A 27670-nucleotide genomic window follows, 5' to 3' on the forward strand; every position below is an offset into this window, starting at 1 on the left:
TTAAGTCGAGTCATAGTGGTCTATGACCAAGCAATCAATGAATAAAAACACAGGAGGTTTAAAGCTCCTTGATTCCTGCCACCACAACTGTCAACACTACAATGCAACTGCCTATCCAGCCAGCTCCATGAGACATAAATAAATCATGCCCTTACATTCAATGTTAGCAAAAGACGTGCCCTATCAACACCATTTACAACTGGTTATTTTTATTTTGACATATTTATTTTATTCAATTATTAAAAATATGTTTCACTTATTTAGCCTATTTCTATTCTCCCTGTTTTCAGTTCAATTAGGCCTTTGTTTAAAGTCCAAAGTCATGCTGTTATTAGAAAAAAAACTTGTTAAAAGTAAAATAGATGCATAATGTTCTTAAATCAATGATTAACTGTCTTTGATAATTGTGATAACACAATGTGATTACTCAAAATAATCATGATTATGGTTTTTCATAATCGAGCAGCCCTACCTTCTTGCATTTTCCATGGTTTAGATCAGGGGTGTCCAAACTACGGCCCGATTTTAAAAATATAATGTAATATGGCCCTTTTAATTTTTAAATAATTTAAATGCACTCATTATATTACAGAGAAATACTATGTCCCATAAAAAAAGAAAAAGAGCACCAAGCCCATCCCAGAGGACCCTGCATAATATTTTATTTTAAATTAATATTATTATGGAAAATCCATGTGTCCTTCTCCAATAGCTTCTAATTCATCTGACACAGTGTCTCCATTTTTTTTTATACAAAATTCTTCAGCTTTAGCCTCTTCATTTCCCTCTCAAAGTGCACCAGATTCATGCATTTCACTTTAAAAACTTAAAAAAATCTCCCGGGGGGGCATACCCCCGGACCCCCCTTTTTGGGGCGGGATCTCGGCTGGCTACTATTTTCACCCAGCTGGACGTTGGACGCAAAAGCAATCGGATCGCGGAGCCTGTCACCCGCCTGTCCCCTCGACACCAGTTAACGTGCAGGAATACCCTGTGATCAATTAGTCTTAAACCACAGTGTGTCTGCACGGCGGCTCACACTGGCACGGTCTCACTTTGAACGACACCAACACAGCGTTTCACCGGGTGACGCGCTGCTTCGCTCAGACATTGAGTGTAGGCTCCGAGGGGGGCAAGGGTGGGCCAAAAAGCAGGCGCAGAGATCTTACAAAGGCAAAAAATTCTGCTCGCGCGCTTAGCGCGCGCTCGCATCTTCGGTGTCTCTGCCCTAATCTAACTGTCTAGTAGGCTCAGGCGCAAAGAGTCTCTTTCTCTTGCGCAGCACCAGAGAGCTTTTATAGAATTGTATTTCTCTCTCTCTCTCTTTCTCTCTCTAGGCTGCGCGCTGCATTATAATGTGTGTGATTGTGGATTGCACGGTGTGCTAGTGCGTGTATTTGCGTGTTGGTAGGGGTCCATGGCAGGTTTGTGTCCAGGGCCCGTGGTCATGTTAATCCGTCCTTGAACACACTGGGTGTATCAATGCCATTTAACAAGAATGGGAATGTATCTGTTTAATGTGCAAGTAAAGTGTTGCCGTGAAGAAGAATTACAATTTACGAAGACACTATGAAACTAAACATAAGAACAGCTACATGTCCTGATAAATGTGTTATTTTTGCAAAGTGGCCCAACCCTTCGTAGATTTTTCTGTATGTGGCCCTCAGTGAAAAAAGTTTGGACACCCCTGGTTTAGATCAATTAGAAACAATTAAAGTATTAAATAGGTAGGCCTAGTCATTATTAGTATTTTGACTTCATATCTACAGGTTGTTTATTGTGATTTCATAAGCGTCAGTAAGCTCCATGGTAACACAGTGATTGACAGGCTGACTGAAATGCTCTTTATCTGGACAGAAACTGCCCTCTCCCAACCCTACATCCCTCTTAAAATACATAAACCGTTTGCCTTTACTGGTGCACAGTCGCGACCCCAAAAAAAGTCGGTCCCGTACTGACCCCCCAAAGGCCCATTCTGAGCCAGGAAAAACCCTGCACTTGTTGAAGAGCCGGCTTAGATTTCATTTAAAGATGTTGTGCAATTCTCTGTTCATGCTTATTTCTAAAATTGGAACTAGCTGAACAGTAAGGTGCACTGAGGTCTGGTATTTTTGTTTGAAAAGAGAACTGATTGACAACACTGATACACATGGGTTCTAAAACTAAATACTGTATCCCAGCATATTGCACCCATGCTTCCCAGAATGGAATCAACCTGGGCTAGAATCTCCAATACAACCCGGGGATATTGATTCAAGAAATATTCAACCCTTTAAGAAGATCACACATATCTTTAAAAAATACCTCTGTGAGTGTCTTGTGCATGAAACAGGCGGTCTTTGGGGACACCTCCCAAGGCGTCTTCTCTTCCACCATGATGGCGTCCAGCGTGGCTTTCTCTAGTACGACGTCGAAGGACGCATCGGGGAAGGAGAGCTGGCGCATGTCCATGTGATGCCAGCTCAGACCTGGGCAGTCGCTGTACTTGGCAGCCATTGCGCTGATACACACTGAGGAGTAGTCTATGTTGGTGATGGACTGGTAGCCGGCACTGTACATGTCGCCACTCAAAGCGCTGTTCCCGCAACCTGAAGGAAATAAAGGACAGGGGAAAAAAATGAGACATGAGAAGAAGAAAGGTTGTGTATTATATATATCAAGATCAACATCACAACAAAAATATGATCAAAGATTGATGATCTATCGAGATATCAAACACTGCTATGACGCGGACCACCTCCCCTGTAAATGACGAGACAAGAGAAGAGCAACACACACACACCCCCCTGCGTTCCAATACCCATACTTCATAGCTATTTATATGGTAGAAAGAGATTTCGAATTTCCCAATGAATGTGGTCAGATGCAGCATGCTTAAAAATGCCCTACTAGCCTACTGTTAATGAAACTTTGTTTCCTTATATATTATAACTCATTCTCACAAGAGAGGAGTACTGAATGGCCTTGGGGAGAGAAGAGACTCCCACTGTTAGAAAGTCCGATGGCTGTTCCGAACTCAAGAGTGCATGCTCTGCTGCCGTGATGCGCGCAGCCGTTGATCACTGTGACGCGTGCGACCAGCGTTGATTGACAGCTCATGCTCATGCTGTCACTTGCCCATAACTGTCCCTCGTAACGGTCACTCGCTCACATTATTTCGACCGCGGATAAGTTTGCCCGTTACGTGGCTTGTCAATGACTCCTTTTCCTGTTAAGTTTTAGCTGAACACCATTGTATGGATGTAAGTGTGTGTGTCAATGACGATTCGTGAGTATTTTCATCTGTTTGTAGAAGTTATATGTTTAATTGCCGTTGATTTAGAAACGGTTGGATCGCCATTGTTTGGTCACGTTATGTAACGGCCTCGTATATGTTTTACTTTCTTAATATATTAATGGCCGATTATTTTCCTGTATTTTATGTGTTATTAGAATAGTCCAGATTTACCATTAAGTGGCGAGTGCATTGTTTTATGTTATTTGCATATAGGCCTATGTGAGGATTTGTATGGTTTGTATTCCTTAATTACAAATACCAATGTATATTTGTCTCCCTTTCCTTGTAGACCACATTCTTTGCATCTGTACTGCCTAAAACCTCCAGTAAAAACCACCTAAACTGCATTTCTGACTCAAGAGGTGTTCTTACCAACACACCAGGGCGACACCAGCAGTCCGTGAACTATACAGTCCTTTACCACACACCAGTTTTAACACCCACATTGTATGAAGAATAACATCTGCTTGATAAAGGTTCTGGGAATAGTGTAATTAAAAGTCATCCCCCTATTGCCAGGAACTCAAGGATCAGACACACGAACAGACTGGTTCGCATACACATTTTTCATACATAAAGCCTTGTACTACTGTTCATTTCGTTGTCTCAATTCATGTATGCTACACTTGTGATGCAAATGATTGAGTACCCTTGCTTTTGCAAGTAAAAACCTCACCTGCTTTGAAGATGCCTGACTCGATCTCTTTATTTAAAACACTTGGGTTTTTGATAAAATAATTCCTGTAACAACTACATGTGGTCTGGATTTTTTGAGTAGAAATCGGCATGCTTTTTGGGTGATTCTGACCCACAATCCAGTGTGCACCGGAAGTGACATCACATCGACGGAGCCTCCGAGTGAAAACAATCAGCAATGCGACAGATATATAAGCAAGAGGCAAGTTCGGGGCGCAATGTTATGATGAAATAAAATAAGTTTAAGTACACACACACACACACACACACACACACACACACACACACACACACACACACACACACACACACACACACACACACACACACACACACACACACACACACACACACACACACACACACACACACACACACACACACACACACACACACACACACACACACACACACACACACACACACACAGGTTGCAAATGTTTTATTGAGTAACTAAAGAAGGACATTCTGACGTGACCTCAGACTGCCCAGAAAAAAACAGGGTTTCGTCTAGTGGCTCGTCACCGGGTGAACGGATGACGGACGAAAACCAACGAGGGAAATAATAAAGAAGAAGATAATAATCTACTGAATGCAGCATGTCACCTTTGGGATCAGATGACTCATAGATCATGTAGATGGAGGAGGAGGAGGAGGAGGAGGAGGAAGAGGAGTGGGAGGTGGAGACAGGCAAAGGAAAAAAATGGTAGGAGGCAGTAGGAGGACATGGGGGAGACATACTGTATAGTATCTATTTTGATTCACATTCGGTTTCAGTTAAAGGCGAAGATCATTTGTGTTGTAGCTTTTGAAATGGTCCTTTAATCCTGTACCTACCAAAAGCCTTTGTGTGCATCTGTCAATAAAGAATTCCTCTTGGGGGAAAAGGGAGAGAGTGTGTTAGGTGGGGCTGTGACTTCCGGCAGCACGTCGACAGCTCTATTGCAAACGTGTGGCTGGCGCTTGTTAACACCTTGCTGCTTCTAATTATTACCAGCCTCCAAAAGCTCCACCAGTGTGTGTGTGTGTGTGTGTGTGTGTGTGTGTGTGTGTGTGTGTGTGTGTGTGTGTGTGTGTGAATCAGGCAATACTGATTCAGTTAGCAACCTCACACACTAAATAACACATTTGCAACCTATTTAGGTGTGAGTGTGTGTGTGTGTGTGTGGTACATGTAGAAACTTTATGTTGTTTTTGTAGGCATTCATTCACACTTTCAGACACAAGTGCACAACGTAAAGGCAGTAGGTGATGTAGAATTAAAAAGACATGAGAGAAGCAACACCAGTCACAGATACATTGAAACATTGTGTATCAGCTGCTTATGGACACACATGTTTGTATGTGTGTTTCAGTGGGGCTGGAGCAGTGCCGTCCCCTGATGGCTCTCTCTGTGACTTTGGCTTCAAAACAGGGAGAGGAAATATGTCAGCGCTGCTTGTCACACTCAAATAGTTGAAAGCATGGATGGCTGGAATATGAAAGAATATATCAGGGTTGAATTACACGGGCCTATTTATGATAACTTTAATCTTACTAACACCTTTGGTAAAAACATGGGAGAGAGGCAACCTGACAAACAATATGACTTATTATTAGGGACACTGAAGATTATTTCCATTTAAAACAGGATCAAAACACAATAAAACATGTTGACACCCTCTTGAATGGAAACAAAGGACAAACATTTCGCGTCGACTATTTATGGTGAAATTTATGGTCTGTGGCGTGGATAAATGCCCCGATTTGGTGCGCTCCAGAGTGGGTTAAAATCACTCCTGAACTCCCTCCCCTCCCCAAGCATGCCAGACATTGTTTAAGGGTTCCCCCCGCTGACACAGCTATGTGTGTACGTACGTGTGTGTTTTCTTTTTCCATGCACTTGGCTGGCTCTCGGGGAAAGGGGGTGTCACATGACGGATCGTTGCTAGGGGTTGTCACGACGATTATAGTTGCCAGGCTGTCATCAAGGACACTACTCTCATTTTGGGTCTGTTCATCAGCTGGTGTGCCCCACAACCTCTGCCCTTTATACACACACAGACTCACACACAAACACGCACACTTGCCAACTTGCGTGCACACACACATTCAACCCCAAATGCACACAAACTGCCAATGAAGAGATCAGGAAGTACTAAAAAGTCATGACTAGAGTGAATGAGTTTATGTTTCACGTTGTGTGTTTATTTGACAGTTTATTACGGATACTAGGTCAGTCCAGGCCAGTCTGAAACCCGGATTCTGTTTAACCTCCGGGCTGGAAACGAGGAAGCTAAAACCTCCTGATAGCCAGAGAGCACATCCTAACTGGATTATCCAGAGAGAGGGGGACTAAAGTTAGATGTGTCATATCACCTTGCTCTGCTTGGCTGTGTGAGTGTGCATGGGTGTGTGTGATGGAAAATGTGAGTCCTGGTCTCTAAAAAGAATCACAGCACTCATAACAAATCGGCAAAAACAAACTGGTGAGCATCCGTCATCCGCTTTTGACATGTGTTAACTGTTGGTTGGACATGTCTACCTCTCTGTGTCCATGCAGCCAGACATTCTGCACAAACAAGGTTTTCTGAATAAAAAAAAATATATATATATAGATAAATAGAGAAGAATAATAGAGAATTGTAATACTGTTTACTAAAACAGTATCTTTAAACAAATATGTTTAGTGAATGTTGTACTTTGAGAGCAAATGGTTACAGAAGTCAAATTCCTTGTTTGTTTACGCAAACCTGCAATAAAGCTGATTGTGAAGAAGTAAACCAGCTGATAATGCTGTTGAGAAGACTGTTGGCCAAACAAGGGACAGTTCCTTCCTGCAGACTCCGAGATGCTCGGCCCAAACAATGATATCAGATTACACGACTGTCCAGACAGATCCTTTGATAATCACAGAAATAGCTTGACATATTACTCTTACACAAAGGGAAAAGGAAAAGGAAACCTCTGAGGGAAAGCCACTGGAATAACCCAGCAATCCTCTGTTGGCTTATCCAACACCAGGAAAACAACTAACAAAATAGAATGAAGTATTTTGATAAAGGACGCCACTTTATCAATCATCCCATAACAGTCCAAGACATAAAAAAAAGATGAAAATAGAAAAGTGATATTGCAAATAACAAAACTTTTCCAAGAACAGTTTTAAAAGTGTTATTGATACCTGTTGATATCACCTCCTCGAGGAGCAACCCCATACAACACTTTGCTACAGTAAATCATTAAGGTGGTGGTCAATCCGAGTGCTCACCTCAATTATAGCACAAGCGTATAGGTTAGTGTCACAGCAAATTGTGCATTGCTCAATGTCAACTCAGAACCGTACTTTGGGGGGTGCTTGTTTACCATTTAGAAAGCAATATTCCGAATTACTATATCTGCCTTTAAAATAAGAAAACATCCTCATTTTGAATGCGCCTCCAGCCCATCCTCACACCACAACTGTCAAGCTAATATTTAAGGTTCTTTTATAGTAATGTTATTAGTTTACACTCTTGCTCATCGACTCTTTACTCGACTGAACTGCTTGGGATTTGACCTGTGGGCTATCAGATGACCTGCCTTCACCTACACAGCGACTCTCCAGAGTCCATCTATGGTCAGGTGGGGTGGTGGTTGGTGGGAAACCCCTGCGAGAGAGCCACCGGTGTTAAATATCAAAGCTGCTATCTCTGAGGTGAGCCGAGCGCAGCAGTGGAAACTCCATGATGTCAGAGGAATGCTGGGTATTCATTCGCATCCCCAGATTGGTTGAGACACATTAAGGGTGGGGGACTGGGGCCAGTGCTGGTGAAAGGTAAGGTGATGTTTGAACGTGCTCTGGCAACAACAACCAGCCCCCACCGCCACCATCACCCCCAGTCCTGCACGCACACACACACCCTGCAGGCTCTGGGCTAGCCCGAGGTAAACTGATGCCACGGAGAAGCTTAGCAACGTTCGGCTACAACTGCTGTTAATGGCGACATATGAAAAGTGGAATGTTTGTTTGTTTGTGGCTGTGTGTGTGTGCGTGAGCATGTGTGTGTGAGCGTGTGTGTGTGAGCGTGTGTGCGAGGCTGCATGTAAGTGTATGCTTACTGTTTGGGCTTGGATTGGATTGGTAAAATGTATGAATGTGGGTCGTTATGGCAAAACTAATTTAATAATGTATTTTTACTAAGCTCAGGACTGTAAAATTATATAAGATAACATAATTGTGGGGCGCCCTTAGCTCAGTTGGTAGGGCGTCCCCCCCGGGCCGGGCCCAGCAGCAAACCAATTTGGACCCATTTTCAATAAATCTCTCTGCACTTATCATATCAAAACAAATAACCCATATTTTTAATCTTTCCATCTCCTCTGGTATTGTTCCTAAAGTCTGGAAAAAAGCTCACGTCATTCCATTACATAAAGGGGGTGACAAAAGTGATCTTAACAATTACAGGCCAATTTCCAAACTCCCATGCCTGGCAAAAATTCTAGAATCAGTCATTAATACTCAGTTGAAATCCTTTTTATCCAGTGCTTCCATTTTGAGTCCATTTCAATCTGGTTTTAGGGCAGGCCACAGTACTGTATCTGCTGTCACTTTGGTCTTAGACAACATTGTTACAGCTATCGACAAAAAAAAGCACTGTGCAGCACTTTTTGTTGATCTGTCAAAAGCTTTTGATACTTTAGATCACCATTTGCTTTTAGAGAGACTGCATGAAATTGGTTTTGATTATTCTACATGTAGCTGGTTTAGGGACTATCTCTCTGATAGACAGCAGTCAGTTAAGCTGGGAAGCTACCAAACTGAGTTTTTAACAGTTACAAATGGTGTTCCGCAGGGCTCAATTTTAGGTCCAGTCCTATTCACAATTTACATCAATAACATTGTTTCATCACTACAAAACTGCCATGCCCATTTGTATGCGGACGACACTGTACTGTATTGCATTTCTGATTCAGTGCAACAATCTGTTCAGAACCTACAGAGCTCTTTTAACACCCTGCAGAACTGTCTAGTGGATCTCAGGCTTGTCCTTAATATAGAAAAAACAAAATATATGTGCTTTTCCAGAGCAAGAATTACACATTTTAATGATCTTATTATTCACACAAATAATGGATCTCATATTGAAAGAGTCACTGAATATAAATATCTTGGCATCTGGATAGATGAAAAACTCTCTTTTACATTTCACATAAAAAATCTTGTCTGTCGTCTCCGACAAAAGATTGGCTATTTTTATAGGAATAAAGCCACCTTCCCGTTGTTCAGTAGGAAAAGGATTATTGAGGCAGTTTTTATGTCTGTCCTTGATTACGGTGATGTGGTTTATCGGCATGCATCTCGTTCATGCCTTAAACTCCTAGACTCTGTATTTCACTCTGCTTTGAGATTCATTACAGGAGATGCTTATGATACACACCATTGTGTTTTATATGAAAAGGTTGGGTGGTCCTCCCTTAAGGAGAGACGTGATGCACATTGGCATATTTTTATATATAAAGCTCTGACTGGAAAGCTACCACTATATTTGACAGAAATGCTGCTTATTTCAGATGGGCTTTATCAAACCCGCTCAACTGACATGCTCATGTTATATGTCCCATATGCCCGGTCTGAGCTTGGTAAAACCGCTTTTAGCCATAGTGCCCCTGACTCCTGGAACAGCCTACAACATACAATTAAAATAAATACACTCATAACTGTTAACCAATTTAAAATTATTATTTTGAATCAGCCCCTCTACACTTGTAACTGTTTTAATTAGGCTATTATGTCTCTCATTCAATTGATCTGAATGTTTTAAATTGTTGTTGTCTGTGTGTGTGTGTGTGTGTGTGTAAACTTGTTATGTATTCTCATTGTATATTGTGTATCTGTACAAACTCGACGTCATTGTAAAAGAGGGTCACCCCTCAATTGATCTTTCGAGGTTAAATAAAGGAAAAATGAAAATGAAATGAAAACCCGGGTTCGATTCACGCCAGCGGTCGTTCTCTGCATGTCACTCCCCTCTCTGCCCCATTTCACCTTTGTCTCTACACTATCAATAAAGCATAAAAATGCAACAAAAAAAAAAATCTAAGATAACATAATTGATATAGTTAGTTACTACCATTAGTTTCATCCGACCATAAAACAGAAGACCAGAAGTCTTCTTATTTGTCCAGATGAGCATTTGCAAAGGCCAAGCGGGCTTTTGTGTGCCTTATCTGGAGAAGTGGCATCCTCCTTGTTCTGCGTCCAAGGAACCTAGCAGTGTGCAGTGTCCGTTTGATTGTCTGCCATGAGACGTTGCCTCCAGCAGAGCCAAGATTAACCAGGATGGCCTTGGTGGTGATCCTGGGATTATTTTTCACCTCTCTCACTATCCTCCTGGCCGGTACAGGTGTAACTTTTGTGATATATATACAGGTCCTTCTCATATAATTAGCATATTGTGATAAAGTTGATTATTTTCCATAATGCAATGATAATAATTGAACTTTCATATATTTTAGATTCATTGCACACCAACTGAAATATTTCAGGTCTTTTGTTGTTTTAATACTGATGATTTTGGCATACAGCTCATGAAAACCCCAAATTCCTACCTCAAAAAATTAGCATATCATGAAAAGGTACTCTAAACGAGCTCTTAACCTAATCATCTGAATCAACTAATTAACTCTAAACACCTGCAAAAGATTCCTGAGGCTTTTAAAAACTCCCAGCCTGGTTCATTACTCAAAACCGCAATCATGGGTAAGACTGCCGACCTGACTGCTGTCCAGAAGGCCATCATTGACACCCTCAAGCAAGAGGGTAAGACACAGAAAGACATTTCTGAGCGAATAGGCTGTTCCCAGAGTGCTGTATCAAGGCACCTCAGTGGGAAGTCTGTGGGAAGGAAAAAGTGTGGCAGAAAACGCTGCATAACCAGAAGAGGTGACCGGACCCTGAGGAGGATTGTGGAGAAGGGCCGATTCCAGACCTTGGGGGACCTGAGGAAGCAGTGGACTGAGTCTGGGGTATAAACATCCAGAGCCACCGTGCACAGGCGTGTGCAGGAAATGGAATACGGGTGCCGCATTCCCCAGGTCAAGCCACTTTTGAACCAGAAACAGCGTCAGAAGCGCCTGACCTGGGCTACAGAGAAGCAGCACTGGACTGTTGCTCAGTGGTCCAAAGTACTTTTTTCGGATGAAAGCAAATTTTGCATGTCATTCGGAAATCAAGGTGCCAGAGTCTGGAGGAAGACTGGGGAGAAGGAAATGCCAAAATGCCTGAAGTCCAGTGTCAAGTACCCACAGTCAGTGATGGTCTGGGGTGCCATGTCAGCTGCTGGTGTTGGTCCACTGTGTTTTATCAAAGGCAGGGTCAATGCAGCTAGCTATCAGGAGATTTTGAAGCACTTCATGCTTCCATCTGCTGAAAAGCTTTATGGAGATGAAGACTTCATTTTTCAACAAGACCTGGCACCTGCTCACAGTGCCAAAACCACTGGTAAATGGTTTACTGACCATGGTATTACTGTGCTCAATTGGCCTGCCAACTCTCTTGATCTGAACCCCATAGAGAATCTGTGGGATATTGTGAAGAGGAAGTTGAGAGACACCAGACCCAACACTGTGGATGAGCTTAAGGCCGCTATCGAAGCATCCTGGGCCTCCATAACACCTCAGCAGTGCCACAGGCTGATTGCCTCCATGCCACGCCGCATTGAAGCAGTCATTTCTGCGAAAGGATTCCCGACCAAGTATTGAGTGCATAACTGAACATAATTATTTGAAGGTTGACTTTTTTGTATTAAAAACACTTTTCTTTTATTGGTCGGATGAAATATGCTAATTTTTTGAGATTGGTTTTTCTTTACTTTTTTGCCAAAATTATCAATATTAAAACAATAAAAGTATTGAACTACTTCAGTTGTGTGTAATGAATCTAAAATATATGAAAGTCTAATGTTTATCAGTACATTACAGAAAATATTGAACTTTATCACAATATGCTAATTAAATGAGAAGGACCTGTATAGCTGATTTGAATTCAAATGGAAAAAGAGAAAAGTGTTGTGTACAATATGTTAGTAACCTTGACTGTGTCCGGTCATGTGAGGTCGTAAAACGCCTGCACATGTGTCTGTGTTTGTCTGTTTGCACTGTGACAATGATGACAGTAGACAGTGTCACACTAGGCCCTGTTTTAACAAATTATCTCTCGTTATAATCCCTCTAAATTAGGCTCCACTGTTATCTAATTAATTGAGCATCACCATATTTCAAGACAAGGCTTTGTTGAAATTTACACGTGAACACAGATACACACAAATTATGCACACATATTTATCTTTGATATATTCTATATGTCCTCTTAACCATGGCTTATGCTTGAAAAGAAGTAGTTCAAATGTCATACAACCTTCAGTTATGAGTTTACAGTATGTAAAGTTTTTAGCGGTTCCGAACAGCCACACAAGCAGGGCTTGTTTAAAGAGAGGGGTGACACACAATGACATAACAGCAGAACTGGAGATGACTTTCTAACAGTCTCACCTTTGTAAACGCAAACAGTGATATCTTATTATCTAAATACACAAATGGCAGTGTGTTTCAGTGTGTGTGTGTTTGTGTGTGTGTGTGCTTTGGTATGCACAAGCCGATCTGAACACAGCCTCACCTTTCATCTACTCCAGATATAGTTCTATATAGTTCTATTTATTTTTTTCCCATGTTTTTCAAGAAGTTTCAGATGCTCCAGAGAGGTTGCATCAGCAGCGAGGCCAGATTAAATTTTTTTTCAATAGCTCCGCTCTTCCGGCAAGCTCTCCTCATGAGTCTTCTTCCCTCCGCCTCCGCTCACAAAAGCAACCTCACTTACGTAAGCGGGTACACGAGATAATTAGTGACTGAATAATTAAGCGTGTGCCAGTGTGCGACTGTTTGATGGAGTGTGCGCCTATTTGAGCGCGTGTGTGTGTGTGTGTATGTGTGTGTGTGTGTGTGTGTGTGTGAGAGATAGAGGACTTTTGGAAGGACTCCATTGCATGAATGTGCCTCAGCTATGGCATGGAGCCTGAAGCTTCTCTCAGATCCAAAACACCAACAGGCAACAGGATCGAGGGCTTAGTAAATGGCAAGGAGAGCAGAGAGCCATCTTTCCTCACATTTTAGCCAGAACAATCAGTTATTGAAAGCCGCCCACCTCTCTCTTTATATAACTATTCATAAGGTTGTAAAGCTACATCGTTATAGATCACAATATATATCAATTCAATTGGCAAGAGATCGAACTGCATCAATGCAACACCCAAACACTGAAGCATAATTTGTATTTTATATGCGCTTTTTTATGGACAATCTCTATGCATCTCTGTGTGTGATACTGTTTCTTCAACAACTGGAAGAGATAAAAAAAAATAATAGTTTAATCATATATATATTTTTTTTTGCGAGTTGATATAGGGGAGAGTGGCCTAAGTTGTGCCACTTTTTACTCAAAGTGACTTTAAAGTGAGGCCTTGACAGTAAAGTCTCCAACTCAAATATATAGATATATTTCAGGGTGTTGTGCATCCCTGGCAATAAAAACTTTGGATCTGGAATAAACTGTTGAAGAAATATAGCTTTCGGAAAAAAAGTTGTCTTGTGGCACAACTTGCCCCCTGTGTGGTGTAAGTTGTGCCATTGGAGAAAATACCATGGGGTAAATTGTGCCATTGATATATATCTCTAACTGTAATGCAAGACAAATCCATTAGACAATCACTTATTTAAGGTTTATTTAAAGTAAATAAAGTAAATATTTTACAAAGATTGAAGGTCAATTTTCTTAAACAAGGCCTAGCAGATCTAGGTGGTTTTGCCTGCAAAGCTCGCAATTAATGACAAAGTCACCATCATCATCTTTCTGGCCATCTGAACTCTCCTCAGTGGTGTCGTTAAGTGGAATTGAGATGTCAGTCTCTTCTGAGCTACTGGAGACAATCACTTTCTTTTGGTGACCAGCGTATACAGCCATGCCAATGGCACAACTCTCAGAAATGTACTTTGCACTAGCTGTTGTAGAACCAACTGCCACCTGGCATATGTGATTCCCTCTCCATTTCTGCCTTTAAATCATGGCTCAAAACCCATCTGTACACCCTGGTTTTTCCTCCCCATTAAATATCTTACCTATGCACTACTATCTTTGTTCATATGTGGATGTCTGGGCTTCATGTCTTTTATTTTGGTTATTGTTATTTTACCTTAATTTTGTACCTACTGAATGCACTATATAAAGCACTTTGGACAGTGCAAACTGTTATAAATGTGCTTTTATAAATATATTTTACTTACTTACTTACTTACTTACTTACTTACTTACTTACTTATAACTCACCTAGGCCCTCTGGCACAAATCACCCCATCCCCAGAATTTTGGATAATAAGCATGACGCAGCAGTCTAGGGCTGACATCGTGCTAACTATAGACACAAAGTGTAGCATACTAAAGCACTAAAACATGTGTCCAATGTTTTCAAACGTGTCTATAATTGTTCAGACACAGTAATCAAAAAACCTTGATCATGGAAATTTTACTTTGAAAGGCAAAAAAATGTTTTTTTTAGCTTAAATGTGCTTATATCTTATTCCATGTTTCTCCCTTCTTTACAGGATGAGTTTAATGGATGGCTCTTCTTAAATAAGTGGTCACATTACCAATTTCTTCTATGGTTTTCTAGAAACAAGGGGTGGCACAACTTGCCCACCGGCACAACTTAGGCCACTCTCCCCTAAATGCAATAGGTTGTGTTATGATATTGTCTTATATCGATCACAGGCCAGTTTTCCAATGAATCCACCTTGTATCATATCTTAAACCAGCGATATATTGTTAACTTCCCTGCCAGTTGGTACTTTTCTCCATTGTATCTGGGAGTGTGCTATGGTCAGGCCTCTCTGGACTAAGATTATTTTCATTTTAAGCAATTGGTTTGGTTCAGAAATTCCTTTAAGCCCAGAGCTCTGTCTATTAGGGGACAAATCTCAAATACCTAACGTATCGAAGTGTGACTTTTCTGTAATTATTGTAGGTATAGTAACGGCTTGCCGTGTTATTTTAAGACACTGGAAGATACCAAAAGCCCCACAAGTTGAAGAATGGGCCAATGCAATGACTGAAACTGTATCTTATGAATGCATGTTGAACCGATTAAGTGACAATTGGGGGGAGGGGGTATCCTCTTGGGAAGGGTTTTGGGACCACATAAAGGTGGATAGTGACCCAAATTAATACAGCCACAACTGCAAAGGCAGCTAACATCACCGGACCATGGTAACAAATGTATTTATTTATTTATATTTATTTATTTTTTTTGGTCATTGGCCTGTTTTTGCTTGTGGGGTCTGACCATGGCACATTGAGGGGAGAAGAAAGGAGAATAAATATTGGCTCTTATCTCCACATGGGGGAAGTATCTAGATGTTTCTTATTATTTTACTTTTTTCTTTCTCTATTATTATTATTATTATTATTATTGTTACTATTTTTATTTATTTTTTATGTCACCATGAAAACAATAATATGGAAGCCATGAAACATGAAATATGACTTTGTATTATGAATTTGTATCAGATGTCCCTGTATCTATGTGACCACCTGTGAACATTTAATAAATATGTGAATTACAAAAAAAAAAAAAACTTCCCTGCCAGTATTCATAAAACACCACAAGTCAAGGATTTGTTGAACGTACAATGTCTGAACAACTGGTAGCCTGGGTGTTTTACACTTCACTCTCTGCTCAAAGGAAAACACTCTTGACAGTGGAAGCTGCAGCACTACTGAATTTAAAGCCCTTCTGTGTCCTTAGAGGGGTCAAACAGCCGGAAAAAAGAAAAGAAAAAAAAACTCCCGTGCTGTGGTGAAAGCCTCGAGATCAACAAACGAGGGATAGAGCAATAACATGAAGGGTGGGCAGCAGCTGTCAGACAAAGTGAGCGAGATGAGAGCAACAGGGCTGACCAGGAGTGGGAGTCAAAGATAGAGAAAGACCGGACGGCCGGTAAAAAGAGTGGTAAAGGGCCCAAACTATGCAATTTGATCTGCCATTGTTGTGTGACTGAAGAACTATGGGGGGGGGGGGGGGAGACGACAGACAGACAGACAGACAGAGACACAGACACAGACACAGACACAGACACAGACACACACACACACACACACACACACACACACACACACACACACACACACACACACACACACACACACACACACACACACACACACACACACACACACACACACACACACACACACACACACACACACACACACACACACACACACACACACACACACACACACACACACACACACACACACACACAGTGAGTCAGGTGTGTCACTGCAGGTCAGGTCCTTGTAAAGGATGATGTTGTTGTGGCCTGTTATCCTTCCAGATACAAACGATCTTCCCTTTCATTATTGGATAAATAACGGTACGATGAGACAAGTGGATCGGTAACATTGCTGACAATGAACTATTTTTGCAGCTATTGTGTCCATCTTTCTCTCACTCCCATTTCCCATCACACCATTCTGTCTCCACAAAACCCTTGTTAGATCAATCAACAACCCCACGCAGCTTATCAAAGCACAATCAGTGTCACAACATGACATCCTTTGTCACACACAGATAGGTGACAAATTCCAATCCCTTTAGAATTTCAACTGGAGGAATTCTTTAAAAAAAGATATTCCCTCATTTGGTGTTTTGATGATTGTCACTCCCGTGTGCGTTCGATAGAGTTATGTTTTAGGGACATGGATTACCACAGCATGTGATTATTTATTTATAACTCATTTGAGTTGACAAGTAGAAGGAGACACCGGTTCGGCAACTATTTTTTTGCCTACTTAAAAACTGCCGTGTCAAAATGTTAGCCACAGCCAGACATTCATGGTCTCCTCAGGGTAAATTAGAATAACTCATTATGTCATTAAAATGAATGACGTTCCCATCAGCCTCAGCTGTATTCTGCGTTTTGTGCCAATTAGCTAATGTAAGATATGCTCACATGCCAAACTTAGATGGTGAACATAGTAAAAATCATTATACCAATAAACATGTTGAATACCAGTGCGCAGTACAGCCTCAAAGAGCTGCCAGCATGGGTGTTAACTCAGCCTGACTCTTTTAATACCCTTAATGTTACTCAAAATAGTAACACAGGCCTCTCTCAGATAATGGCACTTAGATGTAGAAAATTCAATATTTCCTCTTGAATTGGCAGCAGATGTAAGAAAAGCTAACTAACTTTCACACGGACTGACTGGTCGTTTCTGAGCAAATCACACTTTTGGAGTTGTATTTAAGTCCATCACTTATTTTTGTTTATTATTTACCAAAGAGACAGATATTTTCCAACTCGGAGCGTTTTATGACTCAATCATCCTCCTCCAGCTACCACTAACCTCAAATCTAAAATCGGAAAAATGGGACACTTTCCAACTCCATTTATTATTCAGGTTTTTCCCTTAATTTGCTGTCTGTAGCTTAATTACTTCAGTCTAGCTGAACTTCAATCCTCCAACACACTACCAAGGTTAGAAACTGTTAAACATGCAACACATTGTCACATTGAATAACACCAACACCATGCTGCTCACATCACAGGCTCTGATTGCAGTTTCTCACAACAGGCTACATTCACAACGCAAGTGTATGAAGCATGCGGAACATGAGGAGTTAACATTATGAAAATAAACTTGCATTTCACCCCAAGAGCAAACCCAAAAAAACAACCCTCTCAGTAGGGCTTAATTACAAGAGTGTGCTGCAGTGGAAGCATTCATATTGTCACAGGCTTTGTCAGGTCATTATACGTTACTACATGAGTTACGGTGAACTGGAGAATCTTGTCAGCAGGCTGTTTGCTTGCACAGTTGTGTTAACAGCTTGAGATTCATTATAGCCAATGCCATGCTATAATGAATGAGTCATTCGCAGAGGTACCAATATTTATTTTTCCATCCGTCTATTCTAGCAGGAAGATGTGTGCTTGTGTGAAAAACAGAAGCGTTTGTTTTCTTTGACTGGCAGTGTTTAATCTGTCAGTCAGTGGTGTAGCTGCAGCAGAGTGGAAGGCCATGATTCAGCAAGAAGCTGGAAGTGTGTAAATGTGTGTGTGGGTGTGTGTGTGTGTGTGTGTGTGTGTGTGTGTGTGCTATTACCAATCATTGCGTGCATTTGCATCTGTCCATGCACATGTTTGCGCGTGAGGGAGCAGATAAATTATTTCCGTCACCATGATTGTTCGCACACACGCACACACACATGATGGAGCAGATAAATAATTTTGGTCACCTTGATTGGTGGCACACACACACACACACACACACACACACACACACCAGAGAGAGAGAGACCCAAAAACTGTATGCTATAGGTTAGAAAAACAGTTCTAGTGCCTTCCACTCCCCCATACATCCCTCATTTACATATTGTTTATGAAACTATAAGAGATATCCCTGTCACTGTCAGGTACTGCATGCAGTGAGAATTCAGTGCAGATTGCCTCTGCAAGAAAACACAGTGCAGTACAACAGTAGAGATTAGGAAAAGTCATGAGCAAAGTCACATAAGATGGATGTTACAGTGGCATTCTACTGACTGGAAAACTGTAGGTTTCAGCCTTTTTCCCCTCCTACATTTGATGTGTGAGTATAGGATTTAAATGAGGCCAAAACATAGAAAAATCTCAGTGTCCCAGTGAGTGTAATGTTGGTGGATAGTCTGAGTCATGCTGTGAAAGACTAAAGAACACAGCTACACAAATAAATAAACAAACACACAGACACGCACGCACGCCTTTTTGTGTAGAGGGGGGGAGAGAAAGGTATCAGCAGTATAGGCATTTTCAATTAGACACCCACCAAGACCACGTCTGTGACAAAATGAAATGGCCCAAACAGCACAGGTATTTTCGACTTTTAAAAACACACACACACACACACACTGAACACTGCTTTCCACACTCTTACACCCCCCCCCCACACACACACACACACACACACAGAGGCTCAAACTTGACTGGTTAATTTTCTGCCTGGTTGGCAGACGAGTTTGTCAGTTCAAGGTGCCTGCGTCTATATGTAAATGACTCTCTTGCCTGACCTTGGTTGGATTATGCAGTATGGATCAGGTTATTACAGACGAGGGAGCTCTATGGCTGACCAAGCATATCGATCCCTGCAGGAGGAAATAGCATGTCTCTCTGCAGTGTCATTTTGTCATAATCTAATCTGAAACAGATGTCTTAATCTGCACCGTGATAACAGCTCACTCAGGGCCCTGCTGACACACTTTGAACTCCCTCAATCAATCAATAATTCAAAATCATTTATAGTGTACATCAGCAAAGCCATTTAATGATAATGCTGTTCTTTCAGACATGGTTCCCACTGTAAACGTGCATTCCCATGATCTAAAGCCTTAAGGCCAGGACACCCCGGGCCGACCACCGACCGTCGCCAGAAAATGGAGTCTGCCGATTCAGTAAACTCCATTCTCCCCGACACGTTCAAAAAAGTGTGAAGAACACACCGGGCCGACTACTGACTTGCCGCACGCTCTGCGCTTGTGCGGGACGACATTAAGTAGGGTGTTGTCATAACGTAGGCTCTCATTATAACGGAGAGAATGCATGCTGCAGACACACACAGACGCACACACACACACCTGAGACGGGCGAGCCCTCCACCAATCAGATTGCTCCGGCTGAAAGACTGGCCGACGCCGACTGAACATGTTGAATCGGCTGAAAAGAAGGCCGACGACATCTACGACGGCCGACGTCACCGAACACACCAAACGGACTCATGTCCCCGCCCCCTCCAGACTCTCCGACAATGTCCGACGCCCGATTATCGGCCCGGTGTGTCCTGGCCTTAAGGGTGCTGGACCAATGGTCAAATTAAAGGGTAAATGGCAAACTTTGATAAACATTCCGGTCAGTTTTTCCTCAATGAGCACATTAGCATTTAGCCGTGGAGAACATTTTGCATTAAAATTGAAACCTCTCCATTAAAAAGTGCCTTTCTCGTTTATTCAGTGTGGAAGTGCATAAAGTGACCTTTTATTGGTAGATTAATAACATCTGGGCCAGCTTGTTAAATAGCTAAAACCTGCTGTCTGGCTCTGTGCAGGAGTCTACAATTTATCAAAGGATAATGAAAGGACATAATGTTCAACATAATGATTGTCTTTATAAGTGGAACCAGCATTCCAAGATACAATAATGGCCATTTGCAGATTCCATATTGCAGTACATTTAATAGATAAAAAGGGGGTTGCATCAATCCTTTTTAAACTTAAAGATCTTCTAGCTATGCTTCTAACATGTTGCTCCATAATAGTTAGTTATATAGCAGTTTGTATTGACATAGTTATAGTGTGGTCTGCAGGCTGTTCTCCAAGCCACCAGTGAGCAGCTGACAGCAGTCAACTTGTTAATGAAGAGTGAGTCAGCCTCTGAGACAGGCTGGTGGATGAAGACAGTGATTCATTCTGCAGCTTTACATCCAAAACAAAAGGACTGGATGTGATTTCTTCAAATTCTGATCTAGCGACTGGACCAGAGTGGACAGTGCTACATGAGATACACACACAGAAAACCCCACACAATGGTCTGTTCTCACTTAATCAAAGCCACTTCCACGAGCTAGAAACAACAAGTGGAGTATGTGAGAAGAAATTAAATTGTGTGTGTGAGACACAGAAGTTCTGGAGATAGTATATCCAAAGAGGCGCCCTTTGAACAACACCCAATCTCCACCTATTGAAAAAGTGACCTTTTACTGGTGCTTCCTGCTAGTGCTCCTGGCCAATCGACACTGTGATGTCACTCACTCAGCCAAGAGGATGCACTTATATGGTCATGGCGGGAGCAGGAACTGCAAGCAGAGGTGCAAATGTAATATGTGTGAAGCTCTGATGCTAGCTGCAGTGTGGGGAGGGCTGCACAAACTCAAAACAGCTCTTTTGTGCAAGCTGCAGGGGACTGAGAGGGAAAGGTGTGAATGACATTAGATTTGGTGGGAAATAGAAAGCGAGTGACGTGAAAGGCTGGGGATATGTAAGGAGTATTTATTGAGTGGGTGGGGTAGATAAGAGAGTGAAAGGGGAAGAGATGCGGATGAAGAGCAGCCTGAGATAGTCAAATCTGAAAAGCAGTAATTGGCAGGTGCAACGGTGAAGAGGAGAGAGAAGTGGAAGCTGGAAGTGAGCGGGTGGTATGACGTATTCAGGACCTTTTTGCTCCAACTCTTTCTCTTCTCTCTCCTGCTTTCTCTATTAGGCATCTCTGCTGCAGCGTCGACTCCAACTGCATACTTGATGAGAGAGCCAGCACAGGTCCCAAGTCACCCCACACACACACACACACACACACACACACACTCTGTTTGATAAGCCAGTGCCAGGCTAAGTGCTAAGTCTGGCACCAATCCTGAACCTACTGCTACCACTGCCTGACTCTGTTGTGCACACCGACACACCGACACACACACACGCACACACACACACACACACACACACTCAGATACTATGTAGCTTGACTGATGTAGCCAATATGATTTATCTGCAGAGATGAACCACATAGGCTAGGATGGTAGCAACATTAACTGGCACTGAGTGATGTTAGATACTAGTTAGCTAGCTATCAGAAGGAACTGTAAATAATAATTATTTATCTTGCTAAAACATTATTGGCAGGTATAATGCTGCAACAATTAAAATCACTGTTAGCGGAGGAACAACTGAACATCCTCGACATAAAATATTCTTGCAATTAGATGATTCATAAATAAGTGTGCAAAGCCTAGGAGTTGCCAAGTCCGAGGGGTGTGTAGCAGTCAATGACAACCCCATTCAAAGTTGAATAGTAAACCAGGCCAGCATACATGAACAGAGGATGATGTCAGGCCTTTTGTGTCCCCCTCAGGAGGTCAACACGTGGAGACTCCTCTGATGACATGGGACCTCGTTACCTGGCCCAGGAGGAGGTGTTGGGGGGGGGGGGGGGGGGTAAGATTACACTGAAAAAAGGGATTGTGTCCTCAAAGGAATGTTAACTTATTTATATTTGTGGAATATAGCTTATATCATTTTATCATCACCTTATTCCAAAGCCAGATAACTGCAAATGTGGATTGAGTGTTAAACTGTTACCAAATGATGGAAAGACTAAATAAAAAAATATTTTTCAATTTGGGTGACTGTCTTTCTTTAAACCCCACCTATTGTAGTGGCAGGGCTGTACGCTTATTTTTTTAGGTGGTAGCACTGGTGCTAGCAAGCAAAAAAATTCAGTAGCACAAAAATAAATTTGGTAGCACACAAAGTAGGCTATGATTGAAAACTTGCATAACCTTAACCCTTGCATTTTGCTCTAATTACCTTTGAGCATGTCATCCTGGTCTCATTTGAGATTCACAATTAATATGATATCCTAGTGTGTGCAGTAATAATTGTAGAAAAATGAATAGGGGTGCACTGATTTAGAAAAAAGAATCTAACCTGCCAATTGCAATTTTTTGCTGATTCAGTATTATTATTATAATGTCCTTCTGTTAATTAAAACCAAACTTTAAAACATTAAACATAGCCTATTAAATAAAAAAGTATACACATTGGTACAATTTAGGATAAATTAAATAGGTTGTTGTGAATGTGTTGGGAGTAGCTTTTCAGTGGCTTATTTAAAACTTTGTTTAACTAGGCTACTGTTGACTGTTCTCTGCAGCTGAAAGAGTTGACTTTCAAGCTAGAAAAAAGCGCTAACTTCCTGTTCTTACCGGCTTCAAAATAAAAGTCAACTCACGTTTGGCTAGTAACAGGCTTTTAATTTGAAGGCGCACAGGAAATGTTCTGTTTGTACACGCGCTAACTTAACTGCGGTAATGTGCCGTCTCCTTCCGGCAATTGCCGTTGAAGCCTATATGGTCTAGATGCAGCCGTGAAGTTTTTATACCTAGAATCGCTGCACGAGCACAGATCCCGAGCACACATCTTTCACCAGCCAAAGTGGAGGGTGGACTTAATAACTTACTTGCCTAAGACTCATTTACCCGCAGTGTTAATGTAGAGCCCTCTAAGCAGTGTTGTGCATCTCTCCTCTGTGTTTCAAAGACAGCCTCTCCTCATTATCAACCTGTCGCACGAGTGCGATAGGATTCGTATTCATCATCGCACGTGATCAATTTCAGTAGCAAATGCGATCAAAACTGTCGCACTGTACAGCCCTGAGTGGGGTGCCTTGATAACCCCCTGGATGTAAACGTTTTGTTTTCACTTCTAAATTGAAGGTAAGGGTCTATAGAACAATTTTAGTTTTAATATCAAGAAACCGGACCATTGCTTTTTTGCCAATCTTCCAAAATGGCCACAATCCAAATCATGCATTTTTGAAGGTCTTAATTTTCACACAAAAGAAAACATTGGTTGGTTTCTTGACACTCGAAACAAAATGGTTCTATAGAATAGTCACTTAACAAGTGAAAACAAAACTTTTGCATCAACTTGAAATTAAAGCATCAAATTACCCATATACGGCCCCCCACCATTTAGACTAAGAGACAGAAAAATGCGACCAGGAGGGGAGAATGGCAAGTAAAAGGGCACTTTAGTTTCACTTAAATTCAACAGCTTTAATTTATGTAAGTTAATTACAAACTAACTAACTTTAGAGCTGTGTTGATCTCAACCACACTTGTCTGAAACACTGAATAGGTCTGCGCTGTGCAATGTAATTCTAAAGTCTCAAACCGACTGGGAACGTAATGCATGACTCAGAAAGGCTCCTAAATATCACTCAGAATGTGATGCCTCGACAAAAGACAATATTTGACAGCCAAAGTGACCTCTGCTGCAGGCTTCAAAGTGCCAATAGCCATCATCCTTTTACTTATTACTTAACAGGTGCAACATCCACATCCTACAGAGCTTCTGCCCTCTAACTTTTAAGTCTTTTACATTATACAACTAAATCATCTGGGAACATTCCCAAATTCTCTCTCCCGATAACTCACTATCACTCCACCCCCCCACCCCCACTGTGCTATTGCTTAGGAAAAAGGATTAAGACCTTAAAAGAAAAATGGCCCCGAATGGGAAGAGTGTATGGGAGGCACAGACCGAGAGGGGGCCGTTCTCAAATAGATGGGAGAAATTAATGCTTTGCAAGGGTAAATTTTGCAGCCAAAAAGTAGTTACATCATCACAGGTCAGCGGCGCTGCAAAGTGTAATCATGACTGAAACGAGATGATGAGGGGATGAGAGAGGGAGGAGTAAAAACAGGGAGCAGAAGACTGGCAGACCAGATGCCAGCCCCTGAAGATGAAAATGAGGCTACATGCTTACAAAAACATGCCTCGTCTACGTAAGAGATGAAGAAGCAAGAGTAAACACAGTGCACAAAACCTGCATCTACACGTAAACAAAAGGCCAAAGAAACATAGAAACAAAGACCCAGACTGCTGTGTTTTGTCAGGCATGAATGAAAAAGAACAAAACGACAGTTACATGTAGACAGTAAAAAAAAAACAGAGCAAGCACAAGAGGAAGAAGGAGGAGAATGTAGCTGTGCCATACCAAAAGTAAACCAAGGAGACTCTTAAAGTCAGTAGTAGTCATCAAACCATCCTGGTCCAATCCGCTTCATAACTCTAAACATAGCTAATGCACAGCACAGCAGGCAAATCGTTGGCTCTTTAATCTGAGACTGTGGAAACCTTGTCGGTTAGAGACACAAGTATGTAGACACAGACAACCCAAAGAGTGTGTGGCAGCATCCCACCTAACACACAGCAATCTGAGCCCAGTTTGGGTTTATGTTTGATGGTTGACATAGCTTTAATATGTGTATTCTTAGTGTGTGTGCGTGTTTTTTGGGAGGGGGGGGGGGGGAGGGGTTTAATCTGCATGGGAACACACGGTCTGGAAAGACTGCCAACAGTGGGATTTGTGAAAATCTGTAGCTCAACTCTCTTTTCCTCCAATCTTTCTCCCTCCCTGTCTTCCTGTCTCCCTTTTTTACTTTTTCATAAACCAAGTAACTGGTGCATTGACCCCTCCCCCCAACCACTGTTTGTCCAATCAAGCTTAGTACCGTAATTTTCGGACTATAGACCGCGACTGTTTCCCCATTTTTCGACCCTGTTATTACACAGCACAGTATATGTTCTGTAGCTACTAGGGATGGGCGTTAGTAATCGAGTACTCGAGTAGCCTACTCCTCGTTTCAAATGAACTCGATTGGTGGATGAGGAAAATCTTTATTTTTTTTATGTTTTTTTTTAGTGTCTGTAGCCCTTAGGCCGGCGGGCCGCGGCCGCCCCTATTTTAAAATGTCATATACGTGTACAAAACAGCACAAAACGGATAAAATAAAGTTTAACAAAATTAAATATTTTGATGCAAGTGCAATAAACTGAGCGTTGTGTCAAACATCAACTGCAAATAACTGCCACCTCCGTGCAACCGCAGCGCAGCCTGTGTTCTCCACAGCACCGCGAAGCTGAACACGGTCTCTCCTTTCTTCTCCAGAACATTTTCAGGAATATATAACTGTCCAATTATTTCAAAGCAGATGATAAAGTTACGTTTATAAAAAGGGGAGATGACACCTGTTACTCTCAGTTAGTAATGAGTAGACTCCAGGTGAGCATGCAAGGTGCTCTCCGCTTGGAAAGAAAAGAAGAAGCAAGGCTTACTTCAGGCACATTCGCTCCGAGCCAACAACAGTTAAGAAGCCTTCAATAGGGAATATGGGGATAAGATTCAAAAACCGACCGGTGTAACGTTCCGTTAATGAGGAATTAGTCGCGGTAATTATTCACGGAGCATTACGCGGTTGGATATAGGCCTACAACTATCTGCTTTGGTGAGTTATTTATATGTATTTAAATTGTAGGACAATCATTTTATATTATCTGCTGCCCTTCTTATTTTAAATGGTGACTTAGGCTATTTTTTTTTTGTTACAACTACAGCCTATGCTTTTTAGGGGGCCAAGCCCGAGTAGGGCTGGGACCGCGTTTTGCAGAGCAACGCGGTTCCCAAGCCCTGCGGGGCAGGGAACCCTATTGTTCTTGCTGGGACTTTTATTATTCTTTATTCTTCCATGCGTAAAAGTGGTGCTGCAGCCCAAACCGTAAAGGGTTTGGACATGCCATTTGCATGGCTTATCCAGGTCCATGGTACGTACGCAGACAAAAAAATTCAGACATGCCGGCCACTAGGTGGCGCTATAACAGCAGAAAAACGCATTAGGGGCTATAACTCCCGCACCGAAAGTCCGACAGTCAAAAACTTTATATCCACAGATGCCCACAAGTCAGCTGCATCTTTTGAGATAGGCCACGCCCATTTGCGTATATATACATTTTTCGCCACATCGCAAAAACTGTGTCGGTCACCAAAACATACTCCTCCTACAGTTTTCGCCCGATTTGGACGAAACCAAAAGCATTATGCTCTACCGACTCCCACGAGCAAAAGTTGGTCAAATAATTTTTCTACGACCATCGGAAGACCAAACGGTAGCGCTTTAAAGATTTGCGAAAATCCGTAAAAAAAAAAAAAAAGAGGGATTTTCTTGAAACTCAAGGGAGACTATCATGGGGCATACCCGAGCCTATGGCAAAAATATGGGAAAGAAATTTTTATGTGGGCCGGACTTATTAAAAAAAAGAGTTTTTAATTTTTTTTGCCTGTTTTCGCCATTTTCTAAGTCTTTAGGCGGGAAAATGGGAAAATTCAAAAAAGTGTCTTTACAATGGAGAGGTTGACAATTTCATTTTGCTATAACTCCCCAACCAAACATCGCACATTCAAAAACTTGACATCCACTTGTTCGGTACATTGAGCAACATCTTTCTATCAAACACAGTTTTGCAAATGTCATCCATAGGGGGCGCCAAAACCACAAAAAGCAAAGAAAACGCGTTTGGGGCTATAACTTCCACACCAAACATCCCACAGTCAAACACTTTATATCCACAGATGCCCACAAGTCAGTTGCATCTTTCTACATAACACAGTTTTGCGAATGTCATCCATAGGAGGCACCAAAACCGCAAAAAGCAAAGAAAACGCGTTTGGGGCTATAACTCCCACGCCGAACATCCCACATTCAAAAACTTTACATCCCCGGATTCCGTGAAGCGAGGGGCCGGCGCTGCGGACGACGACGCCCGATCCCGAGTCGCGTGGGAGGCTTGGCCCCCGTTCACAACTGCTTGCAGTTCTAGTTATTATTATTATTTGGCGCCCCTAAAAGTGGTGCTGCAGCCCAAACCATAAAGTTTGAAGACAAGCCACTTGTCGGGCTTATCCAGGTCCGTGCTGTGTACGCAGACACAAAAATTCAGACATGCCAACCACTAGGTGGCGCTACAACAAAGGCAAACGCGTTTGGGGCTATAACTTCCACACCGAAAGTCCGACAGTCAAAAACTTTATATCCACAGATGCCCACAAGTCAGCTGCATCTTCTGGGATAGGCCACGCCCATTTGCGTATAGATAGATTTTTTGCTACATCGCAAAAACTGTGTCAGTCACCAAAACACACTCCTCCTAGAGTTTTTATCCGATTTGGACGAAACCAAAAGCATTATGCTCTACCGACTCCCACGAGCAAAAGTTCAATAAAGAATTTTTCTACGACCATCGGAAGACCAAACGCTAG

The 27670-nt window shown here is 41.9% G+C and overlaps 1 protein-coding gene across 1 annotated transcript in view; it reads right to left on the reverse strand.

The window, feature by feature from the left end:
- The window catches only part of ece2a (endothelin converting enzyme 2a), an 82596-nt gene that overhangs the window by 31993 nt on the left and 22933 nt on the right, over positions 1 to 27670 (reverse strand). Inside the window, exon 3 of the mRNA XM_080033836.1 lies at positions 2305 to 2588. Coding sequence (XP_079889962.1) covers positions 2305 to 2588 — 284 coding nt within the window. The remainder of the gene's footprint in view (positions 1 to 2304; positions 2589 to 27670) is intronic.

The sequence above is a fragment of the Ammodytes marinus genome, assembly GCF_949987685.1.
Source record: "Ammodytes marinus genome assembly, chromosome: 9".
Lineage (NCBI taxonomy): Eukaryota > Metazoa > Chordata > Actinopteri > Uranoscopiformes > Ammodytidae > Ammodytes > Ammodytes marinus.